The sequence below is a fragment of the Lampetra fluviatilis genome, assembly GCF_964198595.1.
Source record: "Lampetra fluviatilis chromosome 45 unlocalized genomic scaffold, kcLamFluv1.1 SUPER_45_unloc_1, whole genome shotgun sequence".
Taxonomy (NCBI): Eukaryota; Metazoa; Chordata; class Hyperoartia; order Petromyzontiformes; family Petromyzontidae; genus Lampetra; species Lampetra fluviatilis.
Window position 1 is genome coordinate 1,283,574 of NW_027620425.1, and position 14,276 is coordinate 1,297,849.

At 46.0% G+C, this 14,276-nt stretch overlaps 2 protein-coding genes across 3 annotated transcripts; one reads left to right on the forward strand and one right to left on the reverse strand.

The window, feature by feature from the left end:
- The first annotated feature begins 596 nt into the window (after positions 1–596).
- LOC144953792 (aerolysin-like protein) lies at positions 597–1,576 on the forward strand. The gene has a single exon (XM_078884436.1). The coding sequence runs from the start codon at positions 597–599 to the stop codon at positions 1,536–1,538; it is 942 nt and encodes a 313-aa protein (XP_078740562.1). The 3' UTR covers positions 1,539–1,576.
- A 6,159-nt stretch (positions 1,577–7,735) lies between these two features.
- LOC144953786 (aerolysin-like protein) lies at positions 7,736–10,066 on the reverse strand. Of its 2 annotated transcripts, XM_078884427.1 has the most exons (3): positions 9,992–10,010; positions 9,241–9,305; positions 7,738–8,729 (listed from the first exon to the last, which is right to left on the reverse strand). In XM_078884427.1, exon 3 carries the CDS (start codon positions 8,718–8,720, stop codon positions 7,779–7,781), a length of 942 nt encoding a protein of 313 aa, XP_078740553.1. In that variant the 5' UTR covers positions 8,721–8,729; positions 9,241–9,305; positions 9,992–10,010; the 3' UTR covers positions 7,738–7,778. The 2 variants fall into 2 exon arrangements, with proteins under 2 accessions (XP_078740554.1, XP_078740553.1); XM_078884428.1 differs by lacking the exon at positions 9,241–9,305 and having other exon boundaries at positions 7,736–8,729; positions 9,992–10,066.
- Between the last annotated feature and the right edge of the window lie 4,210 nt (positions 10,067–14,276).

Consider the following 14,276-nt stretch of genomic DNA (forward strand, 5'->3'; position numbering starts at 1 on the left):
GCAGCCAAGTGCCTGGATCGTCTCCCTGAGCTTTTGACTATTCGTGGAAAGCAAAATGTATCTGTGCTACCGCTCCCTACATGATGCGTGCAGCCCTATTACATTCCCAATGCTAGATGGGTTACTCTGACCGTGTGGCTTGAGGGTTGTGGAATGGCCTGTACTGTATATCCTGCTGGTTGATGTAGGAAGATAAGGTAGAGTTAATTATTTGATACTCCTGGCCACCAATAATGCCCTGCAGTTCCATGAGCGTGCCTAAAAGTAACTGTTAATTGTTCAGTGGTGGGTTCACAAGAGTGCACTTTGTGCTGTAAGATTTCTCAATGTAAAATAGTTTATTAAGTTTGCTTATTTTAATTTCCAATTTGCAAAAGCATAACTATAATGATGAACATGAAATGAATGTATATTGGGTATTAATCTGGTGCCAATGGTTTGCAGACCTGAATTGCAAAATGTTCAACTTTAAGATGAATGGTACATTGTTCTATGGTGCACTGTACTAATGCTTGTGTTTACACTCGGGCAGCCATAATGGTTCGTGCTTTAAGCATTCTTGCCATGCTCTCCTTTCTGTCTGCCAGGTTGACATAATGTCGTACCCACTTGCGCTGCACATCATTGGAGGCCAAGGTGGAAATGCTTTCTCGTTTGATGGAAGGAGCAATGCGGCCACGCTGCAGAAACTCTCCGTGAGCGTTGGAGGCTGGCAAGTGAGGGGTGTGGAGGTGCGGCTGACTGACGGGCGAAGGCAGACATTCGGCACCGTGGACTCCTCTGCTCAGCAGTTTGAATTCCAGTCGGGCGAGTTCATGTCGCAGCTCTCCCTGTGGGGCAATGGGGCCGGCACGCGTCTGGGTGCCATCAAGTTCAGAACGAGCCGCAACCGCGAGTTCTTTGCCAAGATGACGGACTGGGGGCTCAAGACCGAGTACAAGATCGAGGTGGGCTCCGGCATCTGCTTGGGCGTTCAGGGCCGAGCGGGGGCTGACATTGACAGCATGGGCTTCCTTTTCATCAATGATATAAAATCGTCGGTGATCCAGAACATGAACTACCCAACTTTGCACCAGGTTCTGCCTAACGTGCAGATGGAGGAGATTAAACAAATGGAGTACATAAACGACACCAGCGTCATGCAGTCTCACACCTTCGAGAGCTCCAAGACAATAACTAAAACGTCATCGTGGTCTACGACCAACAGCATCGAGTTCACCTTCAGCCTGACTGTCTCGGCCGGCATCCCGGAGGTCGTGGCGGTGGAGACCGGCTTCAGCTTTACCGTGGGCTCTTCGAGCACGTACAAGATCGAGAACACGGAGGAGCGGAAGGAAACTCTCACGTTCCCCGTCTCTGTTCCTCCGCACAAGACCATCACCGTTGTCGCCAAAATCGGGCGTTCAAACATCGACCTCCCGTACACGGCCCTGCTGCGCATCACCTGCATGAACGGCGCTCTCTTTGACGTTCCCCTGAGTGGCGTCTACAAGGGGCTCACCTACACCAAAATGACCGCCCGTGCCACTGAGAAATAGCGAAGCAAGTTGTACCGTTTTTGATCAAATGTTCTGAAAGAATAATTGTGGCTGTCTACGAATTAAAGCCTTCTGCGTTGCACTGCAATTTTCTCTTTGAATGTTTGTGGTTGCATGTAAGGAATTTACATTTTTACAAGGTTCTAATGTTTGTACACCGATATTTCGCCATTTACTGTTGGCAGGGATTATTTTGTAGTTACATTGATCTTCATACCCTCTAGTCCCCATTGAATGGCCATTATTGAAACTGAGTTAGTGGCATGGTATGTTTTTACAATTTTTGCGTCGAATGACCATGTTATGCACCACTTAAAATAGGATGGGCATAATTCCAAAACGGACGCCTGCTACAGTACAAATTAAATTGAAATGTCCTTTTCCAAGCATTAACAGACTTGTTAAGGCACACTTCATTCTTTCTCCCAGGGAGCAATGCATGTCTCGCAAATAATTATGCAGGGATGTGGTTTCTAAGAATGACCATCAGTTGCTTGTTATTTAACAATGTGAAGCTCTGCCTTGTGACCTTTACAAGGTCTCGTGCCAGGGCACATGTAGTGCATGGTGACTTCCCATAAAAAAAAAATTTTACGGCTTTGAACTTCCCAGTAAGTACATTAGTTGTGCACGTATTTTTCTGGGGTTGCAACTTGGGATTGACATTTGGTTACATTTCTAAAGTATGGCGATTTCTTTGTCCAACGGTTGCTTCTACATGGGCATGTGACCTGGTGCACGTCAAACTGGATTCCAATTCCGATCCTGTGTTAGGAATTGGAAACGCTTGCAAGGGTGGAGTGACAAGGTTTCTTAACCAGACTATTGAGACCCTTGTTCCCTGTGCCTTGATCGTTCAAGAACACGAGTGGTCATCGATACATTATTAAAAGTATTGGGTGCACTGCATTGCTTTCATTGTTTTATCTTTCCAATTACGACACGGTTCTGGCTCTCGTTCCCAACACTGGCACGTGCAAACCAGGACTTTGAGCGGATGACAAGTGGCCCACGTTTTTTTGTTGGTCTGGCTTGGGTGAGCGTCTACATCATGGGACTACTGTTGACAGTACCAAAATGAGAAAGGGGAAAACCTATTCTCATATTTTAGAACTGAAAAAGGAGGTCCCATGATGAAGGTAGAGCATGTTTAAAGCCGAAACCATTATGGTTGCCAGATAATCAATAAACAATCAGAGTTCACCATCGAATGGAGTGTAGTGTACCATTCATATTAAAGTTGTGTTTTTTGTACTTCAAAAGGGTTGAAAAATATTGGGCACCAAATCTATACCCAATAGCCATTTATTTTATGTTCATAATTAAAGTAAATTATGGTTTCACATTTTGGCAAGTAAAATAAGCAAACTTCACGCCATCCATGCGAGATTGTAATAATGCTTCTGCAAGGATTGCTCAGTAAAAAGTTCACGCTTTTGAACCCACCACTGAGTAATTAACAACTGTTAGGCACAAGCATGCATGCTCATGGAACTGCGGGGAATTATTGGTGGCTGGGAGAATTTTTTTTAAACTTTACTTTACCTTCCTACATCCATCAGCATATACAGTATAGTCAATACCACAACCCTCGATCCACACGGCCACAGTAACCCATCTAGCATTGGCAATACAAGGCGGGCTGAACATGTCAGGTTGTAGGGAGCGGTTGCACAAATACCTTTTTCTTTCCACGAACAATAAAAAGCTTGGATAGACGATCCAGGGACTTAGCTGAAGCAGTTGGTTTAACATAGTGTGGGGAAATCAGATTGAACCCTACAATCCAAGACAACCAAGTTTGCATACGCAGATCGCCCTGGCAAAAATCATCCTGGCTCAAAAATGCCTAGCAGATGCCGTTTAGAGAGCAGGCACAATCGAGATGGTCATTAGGTGTGTAATCGTATTTAGGGTTGGGGCAATTTGATAGGATGGTTTGCAAAACTTGTCATATTAAACCAGCCTTACATTTTAAACAATTAAGAGAACTCCCAGAAACTGTCTTAGAGGTGGATGTGACGATTTAAAAGTTGCAGGGCTTTCAGCTTCCTCATACAACCCTCAGATTTCAGGTCAGTAAAGAAGAGTTTCCCAATGGATAGGCACACTATGCTAATGAACCAAATTACAGCAGATTCTCACCGCGGTAATCATCCATGGCAGGTGAGGAATATTAACAGTACAGAGCATGGGTGGTTTGCGAAAAATGCAGGGAGAGCAAACCTACGAAATTTTTTTAAAAAAAATTAAAAGCACCCAGTTAATGTATCTACGGACAAAGAGACGCAAGTGAAACTTTTCAAGTACGCTTAAAACATGGTTTGCAAAGGCCAAAGCAACAACTGTTCCTAAATCGTGTAACGTTAGGCCCCACACTTATATAAGAAGTCGACTCCGTGAAGCGCAGATATTCTGTTGGTTCTGCCAACCTTTATGTACAAGGGAGTGCACATCACGTGGTACAATCACGCGGGCGTGCCTTCCCATCCCAGGCCAATCATGGGGGTGGGAGGGAGAAGGCAATCATCGCAAGCCAATCAGCGCAAGGATTCACTAATTGGATGAGTGGCACTTCCTGCACGCGTTCCTATTTTGCGTGAGACTCCATTAACGAGCCCAGCCATTCGCGCTAGCGCCTCATAGACGCAATCACGGCCCCCATATGTGTTATCAACCACGCAAAAAAGACTTAATTACACTTTTTTGGACCATCTTATCTGACAGGCACTATTTTACTTTACTTTACCGAGTGTTAACATCCCCAGTGTTTAACAGTACTCTCTTCATTGTTCAGCCAGCATTGGTATAAACATGGGCATTTTCGTTCTTTTCTATCATGTGTATCTGGCCTCCCCTCCCCCTCTCTGTCCAATGCGTTGGCGTGTGCAGCAGTAGTTGCTTGCGCACAACCGCGTCCACGCCGTCGTCCATCCTTTTGGCCCCGCCCCCCTCCCCCTCCCGATGCGTTGTACGTGGCACTCCGTGCCGTCCTTGAGCCCCGCCCCCCTCCCTCCCGATACGTTCCATTCATTGGCTACCACATTCTGATGAGCTCCCCCCCCTCTCCTCCCCCCTCAACTTGCTTTTAAGGGATTACATCTTGAATCATTGCCTCACTTGATGCAGCAAATCTGGCTGTGACGGTCCCACCTGATGACGGAGACTTGTGTTGCCTCCGAAACGTCGTGATTTTTATTGTTTTATTTTTATTAATTTGAACTTCATTTTTTACCTACGTGGCTTTACCGAAAGAACTAAGAGTATGAATCCTTGCAGTCACGAAAGCTTCAAATCTAGGTAGGAACGTGGTTCAACCAATCCGGAAGCGTACATGTTTGGGAGGGGCTACCTCTGGTTGGCTGCTGGCTCGCGGTCACGTGACGCACTTCAACCAATCCGAGAGCGTACATGTTTGGAAGGGGCTATGCAAGACACAGACAAAGAATCCCTGGTGGGCAGTGTGGAACTGTTTTTCCTACCTGTATAAATTTTATTTTATTTTTATTAATTTTGATGTTTTACCTACGTGACTTTACCGAAAAAACCTAAGAATATGCCCCCATATGAGTCTGTTGAGAGTCCATTGAGGGAGCTTACGTCACGTGGCATAATTACCCGCGCGTGTCTCTCGCCCATCTTCCCCTACAGGCCAATCACAGCGAGCCAATCACTGCGAGGATTCGCTCATTGCACGGGTGGTAGTTCCGCGCACGCGCGACCATTGTGTGAGGCGCCGTTCATGAGCCGAGCCACTGCCACGCGCTTCGTTAATGCAATCACGGTCCCGATACCAGGTCGTGAGAGTCAATTGAGTTGTGTATTCAAGTTATTTTTTTATTTTTAACATGACCCACACGCAAAAAGGTCAAATTAGCCTCGCTACCATCGCCGTCTTGTAATTCACATTGTTAATAAGTGCCTTATTGAGTATAGACATTTGAACTGAACGTGCCTCTGGATATATTTTCTGTAACTTATTTGTTCAATTGTGGAATGCTTTGATATTGTCTGCTGGTGGGTCTCCTTCAACAATGATATTTTGAGTCAAGAGGCTCTACTCTAGAAATACACTTCTCATTCTGATTTGATGTTTTACAGGTAGAAACAACAGTTCCACACTGCCCACTAGGGATTATTTGTCTGTCTGTCTGTCGTGCATGGCCCTGCCCCACCAGAGCCCTCCCATTGGCTCGCGGGCGCCTACCAATGGGAGCGGTGGGTTGGTAGAGGGGGGGTTAGTTGTGGGGGGGGGGGGTTAGTGGTTGGGGGGGGTAGTGGTGGGGGGGGGGGCACCGCCGCGACTCGGGCCAATGAGCAGACGGGCGATATTTCATTCACAAAATGGAACTGGGGAAGGGTGGCTCCATTCATAAAATGGAAACCTTGAAAAGAAAAAAGCGGATCTTTTTGCCTCGTGTTTCATTCAACATTCCCAGCCTTAAGGTGATTCAGTTGGGGGTGAGAGGGGTGGGGCTGGGTGGAGAGGGGAGGGTGGGGAGGGGTGGAGTGGGGAGGGTGGGGAGGGGCTGGGTGGGGAGGGGAGGGTGGGGAGGGGCTGGATGGGGAGGGGAGGGTTGGGAGGGGTTGGGTGGGGAGGGGAGGGTTGGGAGGGGTTGGGTGGGGGGTGGGAGGGGTGGGACTGGTCACCCCGTGGTGCCCTTATAAAACTCAACGTTTAACCTACTCACTACACTATACACGACACACTTATGCAGGTAGGAACAACAGCTTCCACACCGCCCACCAGGGATTATTTGTCTGTCTGTCGTGCACAAATGCGCTGTCCAACCAAGTTCCCACCTGTCCTCTCCAAAGGAACGTGTTTTCTGACGTCAAGCACCTTTAAATGGAATGACATGACCTAAAACTACGTAATGAGGACGTGTGGAAGGTGTGTCCATCTTGCATATATGTAATAGACGTAACAGATTAAACATACGTTAATGTCTGGTCTAATTTCTTCATCAGAATGTGACTTTATAATCTCGCTGTACTATTGCAAAACCATTATGCTTAATGATGGTTACCAGTCTTAATGGGGTGGAGCGGGTATTCAAGCCAACACGCAGACAGTAAAGGGTTCCAGTCCTTTTTCCACCTCCATTACACACAGCTCCACTCCTTCCTGTCCAGTTCTCTCCATCCACAGCGCTCGCCCCTCTATCATTCCCTCTCGTCACACATCTCCTCAATCTCCTGCCTTCACATCTCAGAGTTACTCCCGGTAATGTCGGTCCAGGGATTGATGTCAATGCTTTATAATTAACCGCAATAAGAAAGATAATGTTCGGTCACTTTTACGTTTGTGGTTTCAGTTGCCACGAAATGGCAGCAAGTGCAACTGTGGGATTGATAGTGCAACTAATAAAAGTTGCATAGTCACACCGAAAGTATTAGTCGATGTTAATCTCGTCATTTGACCATTGCGAGCATTTAAAATTCCTAACTGGTTAAGAATTGCAATCCAAATTGAAGTGCACCTGATCACATGACCATGTTGAGGCAACCGTTGTACAATGCAGTAGACGTATTTAAAAAGGTAAAAGTGTCAATCCAGCGAAGTTACAAACCCAGAAGTCACAATTTTGAGCAACTATTGTAGCGACTGAAGTTTAACGCAATGGCAATTTTTAAAGGGAGAGTCACCATGCACTACATGTGTCCTGACGTTAGACATTGTCAAGGTCATAAGGCAGAGCTGCACATTGTTAAAAAACGAGCAATGTTGTTGGTGATTCTTTGAAACCGCTTCCCTGCATAATTATAAATGAGATCTGGGAGCAAGAATAACGAAGTGCCTTGTGACAAGTCTTTGTTAATGCTTGGACAGGGACATCAATTCAATCTTTACTATTATCCACCAACAGGGCATGACAAGCAGCCATTTAGGAATGTATTGATCATCTCTAAATGCAATCCTATTTTACATGGTGCATAGCATTGTCATTTGACAATGCTAAAATTCAGTGGCAATATACCATGCCACTAACCCACCATTTCAAGAATGGGGAACAAGATATGAAAGCTCAATGGAACTACAAAATAAGCCCTGCCAAGAACCACAGCAAATGGTGAAATAAAGGTCTATAAAGTATAAAATGAGTAGACATGTAAATTCCTTACATGCAACCACGAACATGCAAAGAGAAAATTGCAGGTGCAATGCAGAAGGCTTTTATTTGTAGTCGCCACAATTATGCTCAGAACATTTGATCAAAAACGGTACAAAATGCTGCTCTATTTCTCAGTAGCACGGGCGGTCATTTTGGTGTAGGTGAGCCCCTTGTAGACGCCGCTCAGGGGCACGTCAAAGACAGCTCCGTTCATGCAGGTGATGCGCAGCAGGGCCGTGTACGGGAGGTCGATGTTTGCACGCCCGATGTTGGCGACAACGGTGACGGTCTTGTGCGGAGGAACCGAGACGGGGAACGTGAGAGTTTCCATCCGCTCCTCCGTGTTCTCGATCTTGTACGTGCTCGATGAGCCCACGGTGAAGCTGAAGCCGGTCTCCACCGCCACGACCTCCGGGATGCCGGCCGAGACGGTCAGGCTGAAGGTGAACTCGATGCTGTTGGTCGTAGACCACGATGACATTTTGGTTATCTTCTTGGAGCTCTGGAAGGTGTGAGACTGCACGATGCTGGTGGCGTTTATGTACTCCATTTCTTTAATCTCCTCCATCTGCACGTTAGGCAGAACCTGGTGCATAGTTGGGTAGTTCATGTTCTGGATCACCGACGATTTTATATCATTGATGAAAAGGAAGCCCATGGAGTCGATGTCCGCACCCGCTCGGCCCCCAACACCCAAGCAGACGCCAGAGCCCACGTCGATCTTGTACTCGGTCTTGAGCCCCCAGTCCGTCATCTTGGCAAAGAACTCACGGTTGCGGCTAGTTCTGAACTTGATGGCACCCAGACGCGTGCCGGCCCCATTGCCCCACAGGGAGAGCTGCGACATGAACTCGCCCGACTGGAATTCAAACTGCTGAGCAGAGAAGTCCACGGTGCCGAATTTCTGCCTTCGCCCGTCAGTCAGCCACACCTCCACGCCCCTCACTTGCCAGCCTCCAACGCTCACGGAGAGTTTCTGCAGCGTGGCCGCATTGCTCCTCCCATCAAACGAGAACGCATTTCCACCTTGGCCTCCAATGATGTGCAGCGTAAGTGGGTACGACATTATGTCAACCTGGAACAGACAAAGGAGAGAATGGCAAGAATGTTTAAAGCCCAACGACATTATGGTTGTCCGAGAACAAACACAAGCATTAGTACAGTGCACCATAGAACGTATCAGTCATCTTAAAGTTGAACATTTTGCAATTCAGTTCTGCAAACCTTTGGGCACCATATTAATATCCAATAGACATTCCTTTCGTGTTCATCATTATAGTTGTGGTTTCGCAATTTGGAAATTAAAATAAGCAAACTTCAGGTCAACCATTTTAGATTGTTATTTTGCTTGTACAAGATTGCTCTGCACAAAGTGCACGCGAGTGATCCCACCACTGAACATGGAATTGTGGTAGCCAGGAGTATCAAAAAAGAATTAACTCTACCTTATCTTCCTACATTAACCAGCAGGATATACAGTACAGGCCCATTCCACAACCCTCAAGCCACACGGTCAGAGTAACCCATCTAGCATTGGGAATGTAATAGGGCTGCACGCATCATGTAGGGAGCGGTAGCACAGATACCTTTTGCTTTCCACGAATAGTCAAAAGCTCAGGGAGACGATCCAGGCACTTGGCTGCAGGTCGACCTACACGGGTTATAGCAACAGAAGCAGATGGGTTAAGGTGGCGAGGGAAACCAGATTAATCCTATAAGCCAATAACCACCAAATATCAATATGCAGATCGCCCAGACAAAACCATCCTGGCTCAAAAATGCCTAGTAGAGGTCTTTTAGAGTAGGAAAAATCCAGACCAGTCATTTAGGCATCGAATCAGATTAGGGTTAAGGCAAGACAAGATAAGACGGTTTGTAAACTTGTCAAGTTAGACAAGTCTTAAAACATTCAGGGGCAGACCACAATTCAAAAACGGAATTCGGAGAACTCCCATGAACTGCAATTCTAAAGTTGCAGGGTTTAGCTTCCACCATGAAACCCTCAGATTTCAGGCACGTTTAAAACGAGTTTCCCCAGTGGATAGGCACACTATGCGAATGAACCAAATTACAGCAGATTCTCAACCACGGAAATTATCCGTGGTAGGCGAGATTTAGAAACGGTACAACAGAGATGGTTTGAGAAAAATGCAGAGATATAAAACCTGCGCATTTTTTAAAAGCTAGTGCACACCATTAAACGGCAAAAGCACCCAGTTAATGTGTCTAAAGACAAAGAAGCGCAACTGAAATTTTTCGTGAGCACTTTACAAATGGGTTGAAACGGTCAAAGCAACCACCGTACCAAAATCGTATTCCGCTATGCGCCACACCTACCTCAGAAGTCAACTCCGTGAAGCGCAGATATTCTGTGATGGTTCCGCCCTCCTTTATATGCAATAGAGCACACATCACGTGGTACAATCACGTGGGCGTACCTTCCCATCCCTGGCCAATCGTGGGGGTGGGAGGGATAAGGCAATTATCGCGAGCCAATCAGCGCGAGGATTCACTAATTGAATGGCTGGCGCTTCCTGCACGGCGCGCCCATTTTGTGTGGGCAGCCGTTAATAAGCCGAGCCACGCGCGCTGACGCCTCATGAATGCAATCACGGTTCGCATATGAGTCAGTTGAGAGTCCATTGAGGGAGCTCATGTCACGTGGCATAATTACGCACGCGTTCCTCCGTCCATCTTCCTCTCCAGGCCAATCACTGCGAGCCAATTGCCACGAGGATTCGCTCATTGCATGGACGGCAGTTCCAAGCACGCGTGCCCATTGTGTGAGCCGCCGTTTATCAGCCGAGCTACTTACAAGCGCCTCGTTAATGCAATCACGGTCCCGATACGAGGCCTTGATAGTCAATTGATTTGCGGATTTAAGTGATTTTTTGAGTTTTTGTTTAAACTTTTTAACATGGCCTCAAAGTAAAAGGTCAATTTAGCCTCACTATCATCGCCATCTTGAAATTCATAGTGTTGACGAGTGCCATATTAAGTAATGACCTTAGAACTGTAGGTGCCTCTGGTCACTTTCTACCGTCACAAGTTTAACACGTAGGCTTTCGTGACCAATACCATCCATATACAAGTTTTTTTTGTTAGATTGCGTAAATATATAAATGCGTCATGAAACCTGCCAGCACCTTACAAAGCCAATTATTAAGGTTTCTCACGTGAACACAACATCCCAATTCGTTACTCGTACAGCACACCGGTGGATTGGAGAGCAACGCCACAACATTTGCAATCCGAGTACGACGTTTCGCCAATCATTATAACTAGCTGCATCAGGCTGCCAGACAGATTTGTGGATAAATACTCTTGTTTCGTTCCTTAAAAAAGATAGGTAGATGTGATGACATCACTTGTGAGCTTTTCTTGCGCGAATTTAGGTGGATGGGGGTTAGGAATGCGCATACATGATTACGGGTATCCATTACAAGTTGAGTAATTCATATGCTACTTCACGTACATTAAGCATGCTGTCTATGCAAGCCTATTGCTCGTGTTCCCACTGTCGATTGTGTGCACTAAATATACGTCCCTGCTATTGTTCAACGGTGATCCCCGTTGTGTAGGTATGCATTTAAACAATTTGTTATTTCATGATTCTCTTCCAAGAAGCACTAAGTTTGTAGCTATCTGAATGGTTAAAATTATTTTTACTTCTATCAATTTCTATAGATACTCAAATTAGTCTTGGCCAGTAGTAACTAGTTTTGCGCTCTTGTAACTAATTTGTTCAATTGTGGAATGATTTGATGTTGTCTGCCGGCCGAGTCTCCCTTGAAAAATCCCTTCTCACCTCAGGGCGTTTTATTCTGGAACTAAACATCTGATTCTGATATAAAGTGTTTTTTTACATCAAATACATTCAAATGGAACGACATGATCCAAAACGACGTATTGAGGATGTGGTAAATGTGTGTCCCTATTGCATGTAGTTAATCGACTAAACAGATGAAACATATTTTCATGTCTGGTCTCATTTCTTCAATATAATGTGACTTTATAATCTGACTGTACCATTGCGAAGCTATAATAATGCTCAATAATCGTTTCCAGTTTTAAAGCGGGGGTGGGGGGGGGGGTGAATATTCGTCACACCAACATGCAGAGACAGGTAAGGGTTCCAGTCCCTTTATTCCACGTCCATCCCACACAGCTCCCTCCTTGTACCATTATATCTCAATCCACAGATCTCTGCTCTCGTCACTCTTGGCGACGTCCCCTATCATCTCCATGACCCCTCCCTCATTCCCTCCAATGACATCTCTATCATCATTTCTCAGCGACCAATTCCCTGCCTTCACTTATGGGAGTTTACTCGCTGTAAACTCGGTACAGGGATTGACGTTGTCGATGCAATTTATAATAAACCTCACCAATAACAATAGTCAAATAACGTCCATTATTCGTTTGTGGTCTCAGTTGCAGCTAAATGGCAGTAAGCGCAACGGTGGGATTGATAGTGTAACCAGCGTGTTTGTGTTATGAAACCCGTTCCTTCGGAGTGGGCAGGTAGGAACGTGTATACTCTTAGTTCTTTCGGTAAAGTCACGTAGGTAAAAAAATAAATTAAAATTAATAAAAATAAAACAATAAAAATCACGACGTGTCGGAGGCAACACAAGTCTCCGTCATCAGGTGAGACCGTCACAGCCAGATTTGCTGCATCAAGTGAGGGAGGGATTAAGTACCAGTTGAGGGGGGAGGGGGGGAGGGGCTTATCAGAATGTGGTAGCCAATGAATGGAACGTATCGGGAGGGCGGGGGCTAACAGAGGGACGGGGTACTCGTGGTTGATAACATCTTTCCAATGATTACTAAGTTTGTACCCATCATCACGGTTGAAATTATGTCTGTGTTTGTATATCTGAATGGCTTCGTGTACAACCCTTTGATGGTAGCCAGAGGGTTTGCAGAGCACCTTAGTCTCGGAGAAAACAATCTCATGAGAGCCCACCGCGTTGTAGCAATGATCGGCAACGGCGGAAGACTCAATTTTGCCGTGTTTCAAATCTGACTTGTGCTCGAGGACACGATCAGAGACATGACATTTCGTTTCCCCAATGTAACAGTCACCACAGATGGACCATCTTATCTGACAGGCACTATTTTACTTTACCGAGTGTTAACATCCCTAACGTTTAACAGTACTCTCTTAATTGTCAGCCAACACTGGTATAAACATGGGCATTTTCGTTCCTTTTCTATTATGTACATCCACAGTAACATGCGCACAAACATGTCGTTGACCACGACCACGAGTACCCCGTCCCTCTGTTAGCCCCCCCCCCTGGTACTTAAGAGCTTACACCTTGAATCCCGCCTTCACTTGATGCAGCAAATCTGACTGTGACGGTCCCACCTGATGACAGAGACTTGTGTTGCCTCCGAAACGTCGTGATTTTTATTGTTTTATTTTTATTAATTTGAACTTTATTTTTTACCTACGTGGCTTTACCGAAAGAACTAAGAGTATGAATCCTTGCAGTCACGAAACCTTCAAATCTAGGTAGGAACGTGGTTCAACCAATCCGGAAGCGTACATGTTTGGGAGGGGCGCACCTCTGGTTGGCTGCTGGCTCGCGGTCACGTGACGCACTTCAACCAATCCGAGAGCGTACATGTTTGGAAGGGGCTATGCAAGACACAGACAAAGAATCCCTGGTGGGCAGTGTGGAACTGTTTATCCTACCTGTATAAATGGTACATCTCTTCATACAGTTGCTGGGATAAATAGGCCACGCCCTTCAGCATAGACAGGCACGCTATTCAATTTGCAGTCACGTGACCACTGGACGGGGGACTTTGGGGAGGGAGATTCTGTAGAAGGGCCAATCGTGACACTACCACGTCGACATTACAGGAGTCCCCGTTGGTGTCCTCGTGTGCCTCACGAATGGACAGATGCCCTTTCTGGACCCTCGTCAACCTCTCCAAGTCCTGGTGAGCATGTGGCAAGTGTTGGGAGCGAGAGGCACATCGCAGTTGACAAGATCACGCAGCAGAATCCAGGAAAACAAGGCAGAGCGCTACCCAAAACGTTTAGAGTCAGTTGATGACCACCATGTCCTCAATAACAATTGCAGCCAGGAAAGCTCAAGGCACAATAGCCTGGTAATGAAACCTGGTCACACTTAACCCTTCTAAAGAAAGGTTAAAAATTGGAATCCTAATTGACGTGACCATGCAGAGGGAGTCCTTAAAAAATAAAATGCAATCACTACGTTTAAGCTCTGTGCCAAGGTGTTAATCCAGGCGAGATATATTTATGAAAAAACAATTGCAAGCAACAAATATGGTCAAGGTTGTAGGTGGAGTGGTGTTAATGCCATAACTGGAGGGATCTCAATGCATTCTGTATGTGCCTTAATCAGACCTCTTCAGGGCATAAGCCAGAGCAGCTCATTGTCAAAGAGCATTATTTTTGTTGCCCTCATTGCTCCCCGAAGCAGTAATGTGTGGTTTTACAAGTCTTACAAATGCTGGAACAGCAACGTTCCCATTCAGTCTGTACGATTATTAGCCAGTGGGGTACAATGGCCGGCGACCGTTTAAGAATTCACTCCCCAGCTCCAAATGACATTGTATTCGATGTGCTGCATAGCATTGT